The sequence below is a fragment of the Spermophilus citellus genome (genome assembly GCF_964194105.1).
Source record: "Spermophilus citellus genome assembly, chromosome: 5".
NCBI lineage: Eukaryota > Metazoa > Chordata > Mammalia > Rodentia > Sciuridae > Spermophilus > Spermophilus citellus.
The window spans coordinates 114,416,341-114,438,270 of NC_138186.1; the positions used below are offsets into that span (position 1 = coordinate 114,416,341).

Below are 21,930 nucleotides of genomic sequence, written 5' to 3' on the forward strand. Positions count from 1 at the left end.
ATCTTAGACAAAAAGCCCAATTGCATTCTTTTTTTCCTGGCTCTGACAAGAACTCGGCAGTTTTAAAGGCAAAACAAAATGTAAAGTTCCATATACACCACAGCTGGATTTTCCCTACAGTTATGGCAAATACCAAGCCATCCCATCTATTATGAGACAAGATGAGCAAAAATCTTACACTGAGAAGGTTCAAAGTTACTGCCATGACCACTTGTAACTGTTATTCTTTATGTCAGAAGTAGGTGGTCCATTACCAATACAGAAGTAAACAGAGGTTCTCTATGATATCTCAACCACCCGTCCAACCAAACTGCTGAGAGAGTGGGGGTCAGTCAGTACTATGCTGCTGCTCTCCTTGCATTGACCTGAAACTGCTAGGTGAGCTTGGACTTCTATTTCACTGAGCTCACTCTCAGCCTGACATTCCCGCAGCATGGCATAAATCACCACAGCATGAGGCTGTGCAATGGAACTCCTTGCTACCCTAGCTCAGCTACTACTGTTATTTCAGTCAAGCTACCTCTTTCAGTCAGTTTCCTGGCCTATAGAGCATCAGTACCACGACCACCTAGCTGACAGAGTTGTAGGAAAGATAAAATAAGAATGTATATAAAATGGGGCTGGGATTGTAGCTCAATCGTAGAGCACCTGCCTAGCATGTGTGAGGCACTGGGTTTGATTCTCAGAACCACATATAACTAAATGAATAAAATAAAGGTCCATCAACATCTAAGTTTTTTTTAAAAAGGATGCATATAAAATGCCTGACACATAAAAGGTATTCAATAAATATTTGTTCAGTACTGAAAGTAAAGACTGGGACAATATCAAGTCAGAGTTTAAGAATGTAGGAAGAAAAAAATAAAAACTAAACTAAGCTGCTGCCCAGGCAGAGCTTCCCACCTAATGTGCTGGCAGTGGCTTACCAGTTGAGTGACTACATAGTTTATCATCCAATCTGGAAAAGTTGTGAGTGAAGAGTCACCAAAATGTCTACCCCAGGACAACAGGTAGGAAGAGTCAAGCTTACTCTATAATAGGTGTGATGAGATACAGACTCCTGTTAATCCTCAGGGTAACATGACAGAGCCTGGGCTAGTAGAAGTCTCTAGGTAGGTTGCTTTTAACTCAGAGCAGCCTCAATATGTTGTTCAAATACTATCATTTTCTGTGTGCTGTGACATGAGAGAGGCTGGGGAACAGCCTCTGAATACTTAATGTGGCTAGATAGCAGAAGCAATGCAAATGGCCCAAGCTGACAGTGGGCCCAGTTAATGACAACCTCAGGAGACATATTCAAGTACTTCACCCTAAGGTCTGGCCTTCACCCTATGGGCTATAATTAAAATATTCTGGTAATTGTTTAGGATATTAAAAAAGGAACAGAAATGGTCACAACTACCACATCTATAATTCTTTACAAGCATGTTACTCTGCAAAGTGAAACTTGGCCTGTAATAGCCGAATTTTTATATTCTGTTAAGGGTTGTGTGTTTTTTCCCAGGCCTTACAGGACAGAAAGTAAACCAGGTAGGAGAGCCGGAAGATGACAGTGAGGCTTTGTGCACAGTCTCAGAAAGACAGTGGAAACTGTTGGAAACAAACTGCTTGGCATGGCCATTATTGTCTTTCAAGCAGGTGGAAAGTAGAAAACAAAGGAAGCAATACCTGCTTTACTCTCTGAGGACAACTCTGAATGTTAACTTGTGAGAGAGGTCTCACTGGAGTACAAACTGGGAAATCTTACAGAAAACTTGTACTTTAAAGTACTGGAAAGTCTAGGCTTTGTGAAAAGAGAAAGACGAGATAAATGACAGTTAAGATTCCTTTCTACAAAGTATCCTGAGGCATTGTTTCTGGCTGCTGTCTGAATCAAGCCAAAATGGAGGACACCAGAAAGCAGAGCTTGGATTGCTCATCTCTGTGACCCATACATATTTCATATGAATTGTTTTATGGTTTGCTCTATCATAACTAGCTTTTCAATACTACTTCTAAATACTTAGTTCATGTACAGAATTCAAGAAACCAAAGTCCTAAATTTTACCCCCCTAAAAAGCTAAACTATTTCCTAGTATGAAGAAGCTACTAAAGGACTGGGGGAGACTTCAGTGGTGGGAGGACCGCCTTTTTCCCGAGTCTGAAGTATTCTGTCTAATTAAAAGAGTAGAATTTATCTTTATTTTTTTCTATCATGTGTTCTACTTCAACACTAATTCAATGATCTGTAATTATCAAAATTTCATAATCTGAAATCGCATAAGCCTTTGTCCCAGTTGTGATGACAACAGGCTATGATGTCAATCAGTGCCATTACCAAGGCTGATATATACTAATCTCCCACTCATCAGGTACCTTCAGTGTGAGTTATATAACTCCAAACAGCCCTGGTAACAGTGGCTTATCAATGGTCAGTCTGACTAACTGAGTACCAGAAACTTTCATAATGTCACCATTAGGGAGAATTTCATATTCACAGGGATACGCAGTGTTAGGACAAATTGCCATAATCCCGCAAAAGCATGATCATTCCATTGGCCTTTGTAGCCTCACTGAAATTACAGCATAATTTCCTTCAGGTTTCTGAAATTTAAAAAAAAGCCTCTAAGACCTCTAAAGGTCAGAAGGCTAGGAATCAGTGATATATCCCAACAGCAGCCATATGCCGTTTTAATGAAGTTTCCACCTTTACATATAAGAGGATATATGTGTTAACGCTGGTGAAATGGAGAGGGCTATCATGTACAGGCAGGAAGGAAGCAGATGGTTTATCCAATGAAATCAAGAAAGGTAATAACATCTAATAACAAGGCTAACATTTAATAAGAGCTTTTTATATATTAGGCATCATGCCACATTCTTCACATGGATTATCTCATCTAATCCTCACAACAATGCAGTAAGGTAGAAGAATCATTAGCCTCATTTTACAGGTGAAGATATTGGACTTAGAAACATTAAGTAACTTGTACAGGGTGGCACAGCCATTAAGTAAAGTCAGAATTTCAAACTAGTCAGTGTGACTCCAGAGACCATGCTGGCAGTCTCTTCGATATGCTGTCACCAAGAGAAGAGAGGGCCAGGTGACAAACCAATTTCTAGTCACCTGAGGTTTCTGCTTGCTCTCATCGAGACTCTCTTTCCTACCTTTAATGTCTTGGAGCCCACGGTGACTCCTGTCTGCAGCATGCCATCTGCTATGCCCAGTTGGTCCATGTTCAGGAGGAAAGGAGTCACCAAAGTCACATAGGTGGCTCCTGACCATTTCTTGAGAAAATTGAGAGCCCACATTTCAGTAGATCCACCAACATTATCAAGGATAAAATCAAACCTGGAGGGAAAAAAAATCAAATCAAAACATCCTTGTCAGTCTTCACTCTAGGCTCTGATCCCCTTCACTCGCATCACAAGTTGGCTACAGAGTTTTTCTCAGAGACAGTTCACAAACCATGCTGCACTGTGCCACTAGCCAAGGATGGCTCCTTTGACAGAAAGGACAAAGCCACACCCTGAATTGATGACTTGTCTCCAAAGTAAAACTGAATGTGACTAACCTTCTTTTGTCATCAAACTCATATCATTTTTTAATACTTTAAGAATGACCTAAGTGTTTCTGAACCAGGAGTGATTTTGCTTCCTACAATGCACTCAATAGAGCGCACACCAAAAATGTATCAATTAAATATCAATAGTTGAGGAACTTACTGTTAAATGTTGAGGAACCCTGATCTAAGCTTTATAAAAAAAACCACAAAGCAATCCATTCATTATAAGTCAAAGTATTCTTTTTTGTTTGTTTGGTTTTTGGTGGCACTGGGGAATTGAATCCAGGGCCTCACGAGTATGAAGCAAGCACTCTACCAGTGATCTACATCCCCAGCCCAAAGTATTCTTTAGTGCACACAAGTACTTGAAAGAAAAGTATGCAAGGGTCTCATCTATAAGAACAATTTGATTTTATTCTTGCCATCTTCAGAAACACTTGTAGAAGCATCCTCTTTACCTTCTGGAATTTTGGTTTTATGTACAGCATCAAGGGAATGCATAAATCTCAACAGCCTTTCTTGTCTTCAATTCTGTTCTAACATGTCAAAAAAAATCATCATACTGGAATCCAAAGAACTGACAGATATTCAAATGCTTAAATCTAACCTAAAACTGCTATAATCCCTAAACTCTACTTAAAAGGGATAAAAACCCACTAAAGCTTTTAAATACTTTTGAAAATAAAGATCTATTTAGAGAATGCATGTGTATAAATTAAGTAAATCAATTGATGAATTCCTCTTGGATAAATCTTTTTTCACTTCCCAATTCGTTTGGATAAAGTTAAACATCAAAGGTTCTAAAACCAGCTTTGGCCAACTTTGAGACTCTTGAGTCTTTCAAGGGATTAAATTAAAGAAAGATGAATAAAAATTAACCGATATAAAATGTACAATGACCTTACCAGATGATCATTCTTCTCATAAGAAAAGTTTCTACTTTGTTCCAAACTTTTGATTAAATAAATGTATGAGACTATTAAAAGAAAATTTAAGGTAGTCCGATATTATAGAACAAGCACTGTCTGAAAAGGAGTTACGGAGGCCAAGTTGTAGACCCACCTCTCTCACTTAGGATTCACAGCATGACTTTGAACATGCAAAAAAATTATCAATCCTCTGTCCCTCATTTTCTCAACTGCATGATAGGGGTAAACTGAAGGACTTGAAAGCCTCTTCTTGCTATAAAACTCTAAGAAGCTGCTACTTAGAAGGAAGAACAAATTACTACAGGTAAATTCAGAGTTAAAACTCTCAGGCAGAAGTTATAAAGATCAATTTAACTTAAGCTGGAGGAGCAGGAGGAAGGGGGAGGGGAAGAGGGAAGACAGAGGAAAAGAGGAGGAGGAGGAGGAAGAAAAGAAGTAGTAGTAGTCCTAGTAATGGCCTGTATTTATAAGACAGTGAGGTTTCTCTACTGAAAAAGCACAAGCAAAAGGAAAATGGCAACTTGTCAGAGATACTGAGGATGAAACTGGAGCATCAGGCTGGGGGGCTAGAGTGAGTGTCCTCCAGCCTTCCATCAACCAGGTTCTCTGGAAACAAATTCCAGACATGTCTAACACCTACAGTAGATAGTGGGGAACGAGTTGGCCGTGGCCTCAGGGTCATGCTGCTCCTTCTAGCAGTGGCAGATATGAGGTAACCTGAACTACCACTATCCAGAAGCCCAGTTTCGGAGACCTGTCACATCCTCACCTCCACATGGGCTTAGACTTTGACATCAGGAGGGTAGCTGTGAGTCCTCAACCATGCCACACATGCTTACTATGCAAGAGCTTACTATCTGCTGTTATCTCTAGTTGAAACAAGTGTTCTTCTATATTCCCTCAATAATTAATAAAAAAAAAATTACAAAGGGGCTGGGGTTGTGGCTGGGTGGTAGAGCACTTGCCTCACATGTCTGAGGTACTGGGTTTGATCTTCAGCACCACATAAAAATAAATAAATAAAGATATTGTGTCCATCTACAACTAAAAAATATATTTAAAAAAATATTATGAAGCATCTATTATGTCCTACTGCACTATAGTTCCAGGTAGAGGGAGATAGCAGCAAGTAGCACCAAAAAAGGAAAAAAAAAAAAAAAAAAAAGAAAGAAAGAAAGAAAAAGAAAAAAAAAGTCCCAGTACCATGGCTTGTTCACTGAAGCCTCTAACTGTTGCTTCCTCAAAGAGGCATTCTTCAACCACTCCACCTATGACAACCTCCTCTCCAATCACTGACCCTCCCCTTTCCCTGCATCAATTCTCCTCTGAGTACTAATGACTAAAACCTTCTCAAACAGAATGTAAGCTCTATAAAGGGAGGAAAGTATCTTGTTCACCACTGGACCCAGTGTTTAGAGCGGTGCCTGGCAAGTATAGATTCATAAAGAGCAAAAGGAGTAACAGTGTGCTGTCTGCTCCCAGTAGCAGCGCCATATTGCTGTTGGAGCTGGAGGTATTGGCTGAGAAAGGTTAGGCAGTGTCAGGTAGAGTCCCTTTTCCTTTCTTTTCTTTTTTTAATCTATGAAAATATACTTCTATTCAATGTGTACAAGAATAATTGGCTTCTGGAAACTAGTTTTTAAAAAAGGAGATGCCTGTGAAATAGCAGCAGTAAAATTCTCCTATTAGCTTTCCAAATACTCCTAGTTGCACTATCAGATTCAGCTTTGCCTGGGCTAATGAGGATCAGATTAATAAACTGGAGCAATAGTCAGAGCAATAGGGCTTGTGTCCTGAATCTGCCCTGTTTGGTCTCTCAGGCTAGACCAAACCTGGCATTCAGACACATTGAGGGCATCCACAGTGCTCTATTACCAGTATTGCTCTCACAACCTTATTGAATGCTTAAAGTGTATGTAGTGCTAAGCATGTGTTTTTGAGTACTACTTTATATTCTTCCTGCAGCAACAGATGCCAGAGAAGGGAACACACTTCCAATTTTGCCTTCAGCCCTCTTGTAAACCAACAATAAAAGTACATTAACTTGAAAATTAGCAAAAGGCTATGTAAGCAAAATAACTTCCTCAGTACACATCACATCATGTCACTGTGCTGTATTAACCTCTGGAATTAAAATGGAACCCATCCAAATGACGTCTAATGATGTAGAATGTTTTCAGATTCTTCTCGAAGATTCCAATATGATTGTGAGGCCATCACATAACCTGAGACCTGTATTATCAGTGGGCCTTATGCCCACCTTCCCAATGAGAACATTGCTGTAATACATACAGTTTTAAGGATTTCAACTGTTCTTCCACGCTTCCAGATTTGTAATCAATTACATCATCTGCCCCAAGCTTCCTCACAAGTTCACTGGCATCTTGAGAGCAAACTGCTGTCACATGAGCATTCCACACTTTCATTATCTGCCAAAGGGAGTGGAAAAATGGACTGCATTAAAAAAAAAAAAAAAAAAAAGTTGGCACCATGTATACATATATCACACTAATCTCTAGGGAACTTTAAGAACTTCAACTTAACAAGAACTATAGGAAGTCATCTGTCAAATATCAGTGAAAATGATTTAACTTTTGTTTACTAAGAAAAATCCCAAGAAAGAGATCTCATTTAAACAAAATAGCTAGTCACCTTGTTGGCATAAAGTTTTACCCATCCACCTGGAGAAGAGCTCAGTGTCTCACCAAGATCAGGAAAGACAGAGATGAGAGCTTAAAAATTTGCATTTTCAATGATAAAGTTAAATGGCTGAAATGAAAAATTGCATGTCCTCAGAAAATGACTACTTTAAATGTGTTCAGAAAATTAATGTACAACACCTCTTCATTTGTATTTCCAAAAAGTATTAATGCAGTCTTAAATCAGTGTATCAAAGTAATCAGCTATCAGATGCTTGGCAATATCTGAAAAGGTACTGTTAAGGGGAAAGAAAACATGGCTATTTTATATTTAAAACACAGATCAGGGATCTCCTCTGGAGTAGGAAAACCTAAATAAATGTGTCCAGGCTTTAAAAATGCAGATGACTTAATTTTTAAAATAAGGAATAACTAGATTTTAATAAAAAAGAAAGTTAAATTTTAATGTTATTCAGGATTAAGTATCCAAAAAGCATCCTACTCTAAAACTCCTCTAATTATTTTCTATAGTATCATATAATTATGTTTTTAATTTGAGAATGGTTACTTGAAGTTCACAAAGAAATTTGTGTGCTGATAGTTGCAGATCATAACAGATCAGCTGTTTTCTCAACTTTGTCCTGAGTATCAATTTCCTGAGTTTCCTTCAGACAAATTGCTAAGGGTCACTAGAATATAAGAGAATTGTGTTTTGTTAACTGTGAATCTCCACTCCAGGGCACCCAAAGGTCAGGGCACCCAAAAGTACTAACTAAACATTTTTTAAATACAAAAAATGCCTATTAAATACAAAAAAAGGGGAGGAAGGAGGGTTGGGGAGAAGGTGGGAAGGAGGGAGGAAGCGAGGAGCAGAGGTAAGGGAGAGAGGAAAAGAGAAAAGAAAAGAAACTGGAATACAGCAAGCATTCTAAAAGTTCTTTTAAAGTGACCTTTCCCAATATAAACCACTACCTCATCTGCCTCTCTCAAAAGTTATGACCTTGATTTTAACAGTAATCACTCCTTGCATTTTAAAAAAGTTTTCGCAACCAAATATGCATTTCCTAGTTGCTATAGTTTAGTCTTGTGCATTTTAAAAATGTGATGCCTTTTAAATCTCTCTTAAATTATAGGCTTATCTTCTATCCCTTTGATTTCTTACATTTTATCTATAGAAAAATCCAGGCCATTTGACTTGCAGAGTTTGCCACTGGAATTTCTGACTGTATGCTCAGAGGGCAGTTCTGCATGTTGCTCTGTCTTCTGTATTTTTTGCTACTTGGCAGATGGATCTGGAGACTGGATCAGATTCAGTTTCAAACCATGGAAAGTGTCTGGCAAAACTACACAAGGCACATCATGTCTAGTTGTTACTCTTTTTATAATCTCAGCAGTTATCAATGCTCAATATCTGCATCTGTTTATTAGTGACTGCAAAACAGTATGGTTCAAATTATTTTCTTTTCACTTAGTAGTTGGAATATTTCACAGAGAAACACCTCCCCTCATATGCTACTAGGTTTACTCAGCTGTATAGTTCATATAGAAGAGGCAGAACAAATGCTTAATTATTTCCCCTTATTTTTCTGTTTATAATAAATTGCTTCTTTATCATCTTCTAAATGTGACCATTTAAAAGAAATATTATCATAATCTCATGAATTTAATTATTATTATTTAAAGCTCAAATTGTCACATCTTTGGGGATTTCTTCAAGTTGGCTCATTCATCTGAGGTGATCAGACTAGTCTTTGATAGTTTCCTTGCTATTTAATATATTCTGGGTTTATTCTTGTACATTTGTGCCCTAGATCTGAACTCTGCCATTTCTCCAAGAAGCCCTAATTCCTTTAATGAGAAATGATATTTCAAGAGATGGCTTTACATACAAACGCACATAAACTACCTCCTGGATTCATATTAAAACTTATAATTCAAGTTTGAGACTACAAAGCTTTTATTTAACCTCTTTTCTGTTACATTTGTATCTCCTTTCTTTTATACCTCCTTTGAGAATTCTGCTTCTCAAAGACATAGGGGATGAGAGAGAATTAAATTTCAAAAATATTAAAATATACCCTAAATATATTTTTTCAATTGTATATTACACAAATAACAGTACTGAATAATAGTACTAATAATTTTAACATGTTCTTATTTTCCCCTTTTAAAAAAATAGTTGCACTATATTTGTTTTTCAAAGCACACAGTTGTAACACACACTATACTCTGACCTTCCAAGCCCCCATTTAGTTTTGTTCCACAGATGACTCTACATTTAACATTTGCCACTAGTCCTTAAAGTGTTTCTCTCATCATTTGCTATCAGAAGCTCATTCTCTAGCATGTTCCTCAGAAAGGGATCAGAAGAACAGTATTTTCCAAGTCGATGCATGTTGAATGTGTCCTTTTTACCCTGAAGGCCAGTATTGTTGTGTACAAAATGCTTGTTCTGCTTTTCTTGGAGTATCTTACATATGTTACTTCATTTTAAAAAAAAAATTAAAGTATTACTATCAAAAAGTCTGGTAATACAATAGCTAAACTGTGGAAACAGCCTAAATGCCCTTCAATAGATGAATAGATAAAGAAACTGTAATATATATACACAATGGAATACTACTAGCCTTAAAAAAGAATGCAATTATGGCATTTACAGGTAAATGGACAGAATTAGAGAATATCATGCTATGCAAAGTAAGCCAATCTCCCAAAACCAAAGGCCAAATATCTTCTCTGATAAGTGGATGTGACCCATAATGGATAGGAGGCAAAGGAAGAAGGGAGGAACTTTGGATTGAGTAGAGGGGAGGGAGGAGAGGTGTGAGGAGGGGTGTGGGGGGGGAGATGGTAGAATGATATGGACATTATTGTCCCTATGTATGAATGCACGAAGGGTGTGACTCTACATCATGTTCAACCAGAGAAATAAAACGCTGTGCTCCATTTGAGTAAAATAATAAAATAAAAAATATTTAAATTTAAAAAAAAAAAGTCTGGTGATAGGGCCTGGGGATATAACTCGGTGGTACAGCACTTGCCTCTCATTCGAGAGGCACTGGGTTAGACCCTCAGAACAGCAAGAAAAAAAGAAAAGGAAAAGGAAAAAAAATGTCTGATGATTGTCTAATTTTATTTCTTTAATAACTCATATGCTGTTTTCCAGATGTCTAAAGGATATTTTTCTTTTTTTTTTAAAGGCCAGAAAGTTTACTTGTAACTTTCACCAGTAATACTCATTGTGGTGCATATTCTTAGAGCAGTGATGAGGCTATGTAATACATAGTTTCCAATCATTTAATTTTAGGAGCTTCTCTAATTATAGGTTTTAGCAGCTGTTTTATTCCCATACTTTGCTTTTCCATGTATCAATCTTGTTTGCCTGTCTTCAATATTTGATACTTTCTTCTTAAATCTGCTTTTTCTTCTGTAATTCATTTTCTACATTCTATTTATCTATATGTGGATATTATGCATTGTGCCTGTCACTGAATTCTTTATAGTTTCATTATGAATTTTTCCAATTCTGATTTACTTTTTTTTCATGTTTGTATCGTATTCTTAATGTCTTTAACTTGTTTTGAAGTAGTAAGTTACATTTTGAACTGTGTTGGGAACATGTTTTTGATGTGCTTTCATTGTCTGCAGATATGTTATTCTATCCTTTTTTCTCATTTTCCCCATAATTACCTTTATGTGATTTAACCGTGATATTTTCTATCGTTCTTTCTTTCTTTTTGGCACCAGGGATTAAACCCAGGGGCGCTTAACCACTGAGCCACATCCCCAGCCCTTTTTTAAAACAATTTTAAGTTTTTGACACAGGAACCTGCTAAATTGCTTAGGGTCTTGCCAAGTTGCTGAGATTGGCTTTGAACTTGCAATGCTCCTGCCTTAGCCTCCCCAGTTGCTGGGATTATAGGCATGTGCCACTGCACCTGGCTTCTATTACTCATTTTTTTCATTTTATTAAATATTTTTGTTTTGAAATACATGGAAACGTGTAGAATAAAAAGGTACAGCTTAACAAATTACTGCAAAGCAAACATCATTTAAGACTGAGAACTAGAAAACTAGCATACTCCTGAGCCTTCCAATAAAAATACCCTTATTCCCTAAGAAGTAACAACACTATCAGGGTGCTTAGGAGTACACAGAAAGCATTCCTCCCTGAAAGGGATGCAGCAGAGCCTCCTAGGGTGCTTACTAAGTCTAATGTTGGAAAAAGACCCTTTCCCCATTCCAAGGGAGGCTGCATCAAGCTCCCTCCCACAGGAGGAAGCCAGTTGGACATCTGACCTCAACAGCAACAGTCACTCAGCCCCAACCTATTCTTGGAGGCTTGGGGCACTGATTTGTTTTGTCTTATTTTTTGAGATAAAGCTTATATATCATAAAGTCACCATTTCAAAGTATTCAAACCAGTGGCTTCTAGTACATTCATGATGCTATACAATCATCACCACTAATTCCAGAATATTTTTATCACCCCCAAAATAAACCTCATGCCTATTAAGCAGTAATTCCCAATCTCCCCACCTCCTCCAGACAACTCATCTGCTCCCCATTTCTATGGATTTGCCTATTCTAGAAATATGATATAAACGATATCACATAATATGTGCCCTTTTATTGGGATTCTTTCACTTAGCATAATGTTTTGAAGGTTCATTCAGGTTAGTATTACACATCAGAATTTCATTCCTTTTTTTGGCTGAACAATACATTATATGTATATGCCACATTTTGTTTATTCACTAATCAGTAGATAGACATTAGAGCTTTAGAGCCATTTCCATTGTTTCACTATTATGAATAATGCTATGAACATTAGTATATAAGTTTTTGCTTGAAAGTATGTTTCATTTCTCTCAGGTATATACCTGTGAATGAAGTGAAAGGATCACATATTAATTCGATGTTTAACATTTTTTTGTTTGTTTTTTGAAATGGGATCTCACCATGTTGCCCAAGATGGCCTCGAATTCCTAGGCTCAAGTGATCCTCCTGTTTCAGCCTCCTGAATGGCTGGGATTATAGGCATGTACCACTGCACTTTACTGTAGTTTTTATCTTGAATGTCCCCTAAACAATCCTGTGTTAAAGGCTTAATTCCCAGATTCATGCTATTGGGAGCTGGTGAAAACTCTAAGAGCTGGGGCCTCATAGACAGTTTCAAGTCACTGGGGGTGTGGTCTTGAAGGGGATCATGAGACCCAGGTTCCTTCTTCTTCCTTTCTTCCTTTTTCATGTCTTAGCCTTGAGGAAAAGTTTTACTACATGCTGCCACCATGATGTGCTGCTTCACCACAGGATCAAAAGCAACAGGGCAAGTCAATTAGGAATAAAACCTCTAAAACTTGACCCAAAATAAACTTTTTCTGTGAAACTTTATTGTCTCAGATATATGTTAACTAACAGAAAGTTGATGAATACAGGGTCAAATTTCTCTACATCCTTGCCAATATTTATTATTTTGTTTTTGTTTTAATTTCAACCATTCTAGTACTAGAATAGTTTTAATCTATATTTCCATAATGACTAATGATATTGAGCATCTTTCCATGGGCTTATAGACCATTTATATATATTCTTTCAAAAATTTCAAATTTTTTTCTATATTTTAAATTGGGTTGTTTGCATTCTTTTTATTGAGTTTTTAAAGTTTTTTATAGTCTAGATAGTAAACCTTTACCAGATCAATGATTTGCAAATATTTTCTACAATTCTGTGGACTGCTTTTTCCCTTTCTTAGTGCCCTTTGATGTACCAAAGTTTTAATTTAATTAAGTTCAATTTGCCCATTTTTTCCTTCTATTGCCTGTGCTTTCAGTATCATATCTAAGAATCTTTTGCCAAATCTAAGGAGCTGGGTATTTACTACTGTTTTCTTTTAAGAGTTTTGTGGTATTAGCTCTTTTATTTAGGTCTTTTATCTACTTTTTTATTTTTATTTTTGTATAGATGACATATGGTAGGGTAGGTGGATAGCTATTTGCCCCAGCAGTATTTAGGTATTTTATCTACTTTTTTATTTTTATTTTTGTATAGATGACATATGGTAGGGTAGGTGGATAGCTATCTGCCCCAGCAGATCTTATCAACCTTGTCAAAAATCAAGTTGGGTAAGATGGTGCAGGCTTGCGATCCCAGAGACTTAGGAGGCTGAGGCAGGGGGATCACAAATTCAAGGCAAACCTGGGTAATTAACAAGACCTTGTCTCAAAGAAAAAATATAAAAGGCTAGGGATATAGCTCAGTGGTAGAGTTCCCTGGATTCAATCCCAGTACCAGTACCCCCCGCAAAAAAAATTGTCTAAAATGTATAGGTTCATTTTGGGATGCTTGATTCTATTTCATTGACCTGTTTGTCTTTTCTTATGCTAGTACTACATGTTTTGATTACTGTGGCTATGTAGTAAGTTTGAAGTTGGGAAGTATGAGTGTTCTTTGTTCTTTTTCAGTATTGTTTGGCATTTTAGGTCCCTTACAATTCCATATGCATTTCAGAATAGGGTTGTCCATTTATGCAAGAAAAACAGATGGTATTTTTGATTGGTATTGCATTGAATAAGTAGATCACTTAGAGAGAGTGTTAACATCTTAACAGTATTTTGGCTACCGTGTTTCTATCTATTTTTAGAATTAGCTCATCAGTTTCTACAAAAAAATTCTGCAGAAATTTGACTGGAAATCAGCCTTGGTTTTGGGCATTGGCTATTTCCTACTAAATTGCAAATTTCCATCTACCTGCACTATGCATGGTCTTCCTTGATAAAAATTCTTTATTCTATGAGATAACCACCCACTCACTCACTTTAAACCTGTGGACAAGTTAACACTGTCTACCATATTAGAACATTTTCCTCTTAGAAAAGCAAGTAAAATTACAGTACATTTACCAAACCTACCTTTTTCTTGCCTTTTAAGGGAAAGTAATTTTTTTATAATATGTGAATTTATAAATTTATAAATTCACGTAAACAAAATTTTCCTATTCACAATAAATAAAATAAAATAAAAAATTGTTTTACCTGGATTGCAAAAGTACCAACTCCACCTGAAGCTCCCAAGATTAAAACACTGCAAAGCAAAAAAGAAGCCACAATTGAGAATCTTTAGTAGATATAACTGGATAAATCAATATTTTCAAAATGTAATTGGCTCAATGACAATCCTCAAGGCAAATAAAGTTAGTTAGCTTCCCAAGATTACAAAAGGATTTTTATTTTATATTAACCAGAAGCTGAATATGATCAAAACAATTTATGAACTTTTTATCAAGAATTCCAAATATCAAAAATATTAATAATTTTTTTAGGTTAAGAGAAAAGTAAGTTACCATTGCCTTACAATTTTTCTTGGCCCAAATCACCATAGTTTCCTCTACAAGAGGGAGATTTGGGCACTTTTTAGTGTTTAGACTTAGCTGCTTTCTACAAAAAAAAAAAAAAAAAAAAAAAAATCACATTCCTAACCACATTCTTGCCAAAGAGGTATAAACATCTGTGTTATCTTGTGTTCAGACATATCCTGCCAAGCTCATGAACTGTCATAAACAAAAATAATCTCATTCGTCCTGTTAAAGCAGATGAACATGTCCTATCAGTACAATCAACCTGTGCTCCAGGCTTTTACCATGTCTACTCACTGTAGCCTCCCTGCCTCCTGAGACCAGGGATGCTTACTCAAGTTTATAAATGAGTGGGGGGATACAGGAGAAGGGTGAGATACTGATCCCTTTAAAACTGCAAATCTCCTAAAATAACACTGAAAACTTGGTGCACAGATGTATTGGCAAAGAGGGGGATCTACACCTATCATCTATTTCTCAAAGAAGTTTGTGATCTATAAAAGATTCAGTGGTTAAAAATCACTGCTTCAGGGCTGGGGATGTGGCTCAAGCGGTAGTGCGCTCGCCTGGCATGCGTGCAGCCCAGGTTCAATCCTCAGCACCATATACAAAGAAAGATGTTGTGTCCGCCAAAAACTAAAAAATAAATATTAAAATTCTCTCTCTCTCTCTCTCTCTCTCTAAAAAAAAAAAAAATCAGTGCTTTACATATGCTTCTATTTTACTCTTGAATTAAGCTACAGTTTCACAGAATTGCCCTTGAACTGTAAGGCTTCAGGTGCCCAGAAAATAGTATTTACTGAACTATACTTTGGTGATATGCTACCAATGGTGGCTAGGGACATTATAAAATTGATTGCATGGTATTTGACACTATATTAGCTAAGGGGATATTGTTGAGAAAATTCTTCATGAGAATTCTGAGTACCCACAGAAAAATATTTTTCTGAAGACTGATGGAAGTATCTGTACTATTTATCTGTCACTATAAATTGTACAACTGTTAGTTGTAGTTCCTTTTTGTCTTGGCTATTACAAAGTACAAAGAATTTTGCCACCTATCTCTAGCAAGTACATTAATCTTGGAATATGCATGCTGTCTACAATCTCAACCATAGCTTCATTTCATTTTTTTTCTTTCTTACCCAATCACAGAAAGATGAGTATTACCCTTTATATCTTAAAAGTTACTACTAAAATTTCTAAGCCAGCTCTTTCCTTTGAAATTAATAGCATTGAATGCAATTAAAAGAAGTCTCCTTGCAAATTATGTTCCTTTTAGAAGAGTTACTTTCAATTTCACAGAATTATCAATTATGAAGTATAGAAGACACTGAAAATCCACTCTTCTAAGACCCGACAATTCACACAATTTATAGCTTTAGTACTTCCTACATGGGGGAAAATGCAATAAAACTGCCTCAGAGATACAACAAAAATTCATTTACCCAACAAGTCCTCTCAATTTTGCTCATTCTTATTGCAATGTAGCTAGTCAAACTCTTCTTCAAGTTCTTCACAATCAAACCATCTCAAATCTCTGCTTTTCCTTTCACTATGACCCTGGTCTCCTCACTCTTTACCCCAAGCCCTATGCATATTGACACATTCCTCCAGGTTCCAAAATGCCTTCACTACTTGCTAAGATGTCTTTTCCCTTAAAGGCCCAAGTGCCAGTTTTCCTCTACAATACCTCTAATAGAATCCACAATCTGATATCTGCACCAAATCCTGGCATTTGCCATACAGTTACCTCACACAAACATTCTGCTTCCCAAGCTCTTCTGCAGGCACTCAAGGACAGAGACCTTCTATGATGCCCCATGATGCCCCATGCTGGCTCTACTCTAGCACATGCCTCAGCAGGTGTTTCTTGATTTTAAAAAGCATCCAGTCAGCACTATCTCCTACAATCAGGGCAAGAATGAAATTTTACCATTTGAATGAGGGGTCACCTGGCTACTTGAAAGTCTGCATTATAGTTTCTTCCAGTAAAGAAAAGCATGAAATTAATTTCTAGTTCTCTCTCAGAGAAGGCTAGAATTAAAGGATACCAAATTTAATGGCTATTTAAGGACTTAACTGCTAGACACATCTCTGGCTTCATTATTGTCAGTTCAGCTCTTCCCCCGTAACTTTTAATACAAAGCAGCTTCATTTCCTGATATAAAAAAGCAAAATGTTTCTCAGCAGGGCTTGGCAGAAGAGGGAGTGGTTCTGCATTAGCAGCTTCAGTTCCTGATGTTGCCACCTGATGGCACCCCCAAAGTGCAGAAGAGGCAAGGGGCAGGCCCAAGGAAGTGCTGTTTTCTTATAAAGAAGCCTTGGGGAAGCTTCATTCTCTGGTCCTGCAAATTCAGTTTTAGGCAGGGTCAACCAGGGCTCATAGTTTTTTTGAACAAAGTAAGTTCCCAAAAGGACAGAGGGCAAAATAAATTTTTAAGTCAGCAATAAATTGATTGGTCATCTAAGGTTTGAAGTCCTGTGGCTAAGGACTCTTCAAAGCTCTTTCAGAGCTCATCTCACAATGGCCCTTCACTTAAGAGCTATTGCTGGAAAATGAAGGTGGAATGAGATGGACATCATTATTCAAAGTACATCTATGAAGATACGAATGGTGTGAATATACTTTGTATACAACCAGAGATATGAAAAATTGTGCTCTATATGTATATTATAAATTGTAATGCATTCTGCTATCATGTATAACAAATTAGAATTAAAAAAAATTTAAAAGAGCTCTTGCTGGGAGATGATGGGGAGATGGGGACATCTTTTACCTAGCTTGCATAATGGTCACACTATACACTCTAATGTCATTGAAGTAGAAGCCTACTTGTTACAGTGAGTAAAAATGTGCTGTATTGTTTGTTGGTTTATATTTAAAAAGTACCTAGGAAATACTATACTTGCAAAAAGCACTCTAATTCAAAATTGTCATGATGTTTAATCACATGCCTCTTGTATTTCCTAGTCTACACAGAAAGCTTCCTTTGAAGTTAGTGGAGACTGCCATAGTGACTGGTATAGAAAAAATGGGGAAAATGTGAATCATTATTATACTGCTATGCATTCTTAAACCCTAAATTTCATCTTATTCTGACACTTCTATTTAATCTTTGAATTCTCCCTAAACAAACATTTAGGTACTAAAGCAATGTTGGCTTCTTTTGCATGACTTAGACACTTTTTATTTAGCATTTGGAGCCTAAGTCCTTTAAAATCACAGTTTTTAGTATTATAATCTTCTGAGGCAGGTTATCAACTGCCTTACAAACAAACAAACAAACAAAAATATGACATCACAAAATAGTAGAAGAACCAGGAGGGAATCACCTTTCAAATTTCCACATTCTGGCTTGGCTCCAGAAATCCTTGAATGCCAGGGCTGGCTCTCTGGAGATTCAGGCTCTAGTTTCAGCTCTCTCACTAATGGAACCCCTAGGCCTTGGATTCCTCACCTCTGACATGATGCCCACAGAGGTATACTCTGAGAGTCAATGAAAAACAATTGGTGCTTTCAGCCAATTTAAGCTTATAGTTCATTTTTCTGTCTTTCTAACAGAACCATATGATCTTCATGATTCTTCCTAGACCACATATTTATGGAGGGGAAAAAAAGATAATCGCAAAGATTAGATTGCCATCTATTTTGTCCTAATGGTTTAGAATCAAAGATGATTTAAATACAGCTAAATCTTCCATTAGTAGAAACAAATGGTCTTTAAGAAATAAGAATGATGCTGAAAGTACATCTCATTTCTCAGCTTTTAAGTCTGGGGGAAGAGATGAATGAAAGTATGTTAGCATAATTTCAATGAGTACAGTAATAGAAGTATAAAACAAATCAATCGAATGTGTCCAATATAGCCTGGATTTGTATGACCTCTTCTTCTAAGCCTCTGTGATTCATATTGACATTTCCCCAATTTACAGGAGAGTTCATTTGTGAATAGGATGTTTGGAATTTTAACACATTTCCCATGAAAACAAAGTTATTTACACATTTGGCAAGGTGCCCAGGGTAGTTGGTTCTAAAGGTTTAGCTAACCCATAACAGGCCAAGAATGTCAAACTCGGGATAAGAACAGTTCTATTATCTCAGATCTATTCAGAATTTCAAGGTACTGAAATTTATCTTTCCAAAAGGAAGAGGCAGCAGGACCTATTCCAAATCAGTCGTTTCTTCAATATTACACAGAAATAGCTAGAGGGAAGAAATTCACTTGATGAGTGATAGTAGGGCAGATCTAATAGGGCAGAAAGAGAAGTAGTCTGATCAAAGGACTGATCATGCATCCAATGAAGCTACAGCTTCAGGCCCTTTTCTTACACATGGTTCTGGGAGGAACCCTAGCAATATAGTTTCATGGACATATTCTTTTGTAAACTTTGCAAAAAAAAAAAAAGATATATCCATCACAATCAGTTAATATGGCTCTCTTTCCACTCCTACACTCTACATACTTGCCCTCTTGTCAGCTGATACTAGGTTTGATTAAGGGGAAGCTAACTTGAACAAATAGTAGTCCTTTCCTATCCATGCATTTTCAGTCACCCATAGTTAACTGTGGCCGAGAAATATTAAATACAAAAGTACACAAGTAAATAATTTATTTGTTTTAAGTAACTCTTATTGAAGTATATTTTACAGTTATTCTATTATTAGTATTGCTGTTGATCTTGAACTGTGCCTATTTTATAAATTAAACTTTATCATAGGTATAAATGTATGGGAAAAGACACAGTATATATAGGGTTCAAAACTGTCTGTGGTTCCAGGCTTCCACAGGGCATCCTGCAATGTATCCCCTGATGGATAAAGAGGGACTATTGTATATTTGTTTTGCACTTAGAGAGAAACACTGATAAGGTTCACAGTCACTCTTTGCACAGAGTTAAATTATTGCTAGCAGTCCTGGTTTTAAAATGCCATCTAAGAGTATTTCCTAGTTCTTGTGAAATCAACTTACTTAAGCCTCATGATATTTTATTAAGATAAGACCAAGTTGGTCAAATTATATTGTTATATTGTGTACATGCCCAAATATATAACAACCAATCCCACCATTATGTACAATTATAATGCACCAATAAAACAAGGCCAGTATAATTGCATTTAGCACTGGATTATGTGAGTAGTGAAGAAGAACAAACAAGATTAAATTAAACAAGGTTTGAGATGTACAGACCAGAAGCCAGTCTTCAAAACATACTTCCAGTTAGAACACTTAAAAAGTTCTAAAATACCATAGGAAAAACATAACAATGTACTAGTTAATAAGTGTTCTTAAGTAAAATCCAGTAGTATTTTTTGGCTTACTTGCTACACAAGAAAACTCGAAATGCCTTGAAATCTTATAGTTCATATAAAAGAAAAACCTGGAAGTCATTGTTCCAAAGTTGACAACAAACCTAAATTTTACATGGCATGAACAGTAATGAGTTGAGCAGAAGAAAAAGAGGGAGTGGTGTTTAGGAACAATATCAGGTTTTGGTTGCTTTAAATAATATCAGGTTTACGGTAAATCACACTTAAATGACACAGGGAATATAAAGGAAGAGTCAGGGTGGTACTTGGTTAAGTTCTGTTTTCTACAAGTTGATTTTGACATTCAAATGGAATGTCTAACTAGAACTCAGTGGACAGGTTAGAGTTAGATAATAGATCTACAAGTTACTGAACTCAAAATAGAAGCTGGGAGTACATGAGATAACCCTGGGAGACATAGAGGAATGTCCGAGAACACTGTGAAAACACATTTAAAGGGTTAGAAGGATGAATGCCTTTAAAAAACAATAAGAAATGGTCAAAAAGGCAAGAAAGAAACGAAAGGAGTCTGGTGTCCCTAAAACCACAGAAAAAGTGAGTATTAAGGAAGTGGCCAACAGTGCCAGATACTTCAGAGTAATCAGTTAAAATAATAAACGGTTAAGCATCACTGGGTTTAGCCACTTAGTCTGCTATGACCCCATGGGAACTGTTGTCTCTTACATGGCAAGGCTGAAAGCTAGATTACAAGGTGCTGAAGAGTAAATGCTTCTAATCTCTTAATTTTTTTTTTAAAGTAAAAGTCCAAGAGTGAGGTTCCTATTATTTCTTCAGAAGGATCCCTGGAAAACAGAGGAGAATTCAGGAAGACGCATTTGTATCGCAATACTCCAGCCTTGCTCTTCTCATAATACAACCCAGTCAGGTGCAGATAAAAACAAAGCTCACAGGGGAGGCAGGAGCAGAGTGGGGAGAAACACATGGGTGGTGAGTTGAAAAACGGGCAGGAAAAGGCATTTGAAAGAAGCAAGCTGTTAGAATTACCAGGTAATCATTTTAACTTCAATATAAGCTATTGCTGTGGAGTACAATCTAATTCTGTATAAACAGAATTAATCAGACACCCAATTTATACTTACCTGATAAAATTTCACTATGGTAGAGTCTAATCTAAAAAAAAAAAAAAAATTGAAGCTGGGCACAGAGCCTATACCTTTAATTCTGGCAACTTGACTCAGGAGGTTGAGGCAGGAGGATTTCAAGTTCAAGGTCAGCTTGGGCAACTAATCTCAAAGTAAAAAATAAAAAGTGCTAGGAATGTAGTTCATGTAGCTCAGTGGTAAAGTGCCCCTGGTTTCAATCCTCAGTATAAAAAAAAAAAAATGAACGAAAGAAAGAAACTGAAAAGTGTGCCTAAATTTACTGTATTTTCAAATGTATACAACTTTCCTAGGCAGAGCATGAAAAGTACAACTTTCGCAGGCAGAGCATGAAATATTCAAGTCCCAGGACATTACCACTAAAAAAACAAAAAACAAACAAAAAAACAACAATAACAACAACAAAACCATCAGACTGTACCATATTCAAAAAAATATCAGGTATAACAACTTTACATTTCTTTTTCTATTAATTTCCCCTTCCAGCCTTGCATATGCTAGGCAAGTGCTCTACCACTGAGATACATCACCTACTTTCTATTCACCTTGAGAGCCCTAATCATATATGTGTTTCTATGAATAAATCATAAAGAAACTATAGATGGGCTGACAGAAAAGGAATACTTTCACTTGACATTTCTGGTGACACCCAAGTGTGGCCAAAGTTGATAATAGCATGCAATACCAAGACTGAATCATCCCCTTGGTTCACTGACACTCAGTTGTTGCAGAAATATAATTAGATAACAATGAAGGAAAAGGCAAACACCATTGAATCCTTAGAAAGTTTTGTTTTAATTTTTTAAAAAAGCTGTTAGTAACAAAGAAATCCTATATAATCTTTCAAGGTATTGATGGGTGGTTTTGTTACTGTTAATTTTGCTTTTTTCCCCCTTAATTAGGTGGTTAGAAAAAGAATAGACTGTTAGTCCTTAATAACAAACACTGACCTGCTTTGTGCAAACTAAAGCAAGCCTGAATGCTAACAGCTAACAGAAAAGAATATTATTGCTTAGAGAAGCCAAAATGTG

At 36.6% G+C, this 21,930-nt stretch overlaps 1 protein-coding gene across 1 annotated transcript in view; it reads right to left on the reverse strand.

Moving 5' to 3' along the window:
• Positions 1–21,930, reverse strand: part of RTN4IP1 (reticulon 4 interacting protein 1) — a 44,645-nt gene that overhangs the window by 9,849 nt on the left and 12,866 nt on the right. Inside the window, exons 5-7 of the mRNA XM_081296562.1 lie at positions 14,148–14,196; positions 6,767–6,903; positions 3,148–3,331 (exon numbers count right to left, since the gene is read on the reverse strand). Coding sequence (XP_081152688.1) covers positions 3,148–3,331; positions 6,767–6,903; positions 14,148–14,196 — 370 coding nt within the window. The remainder of the gene's footprint in view (positions 1–3,147; positions 3,332–6,766; positions 6,904–14,147; positions 14,197–21,930) is intronic.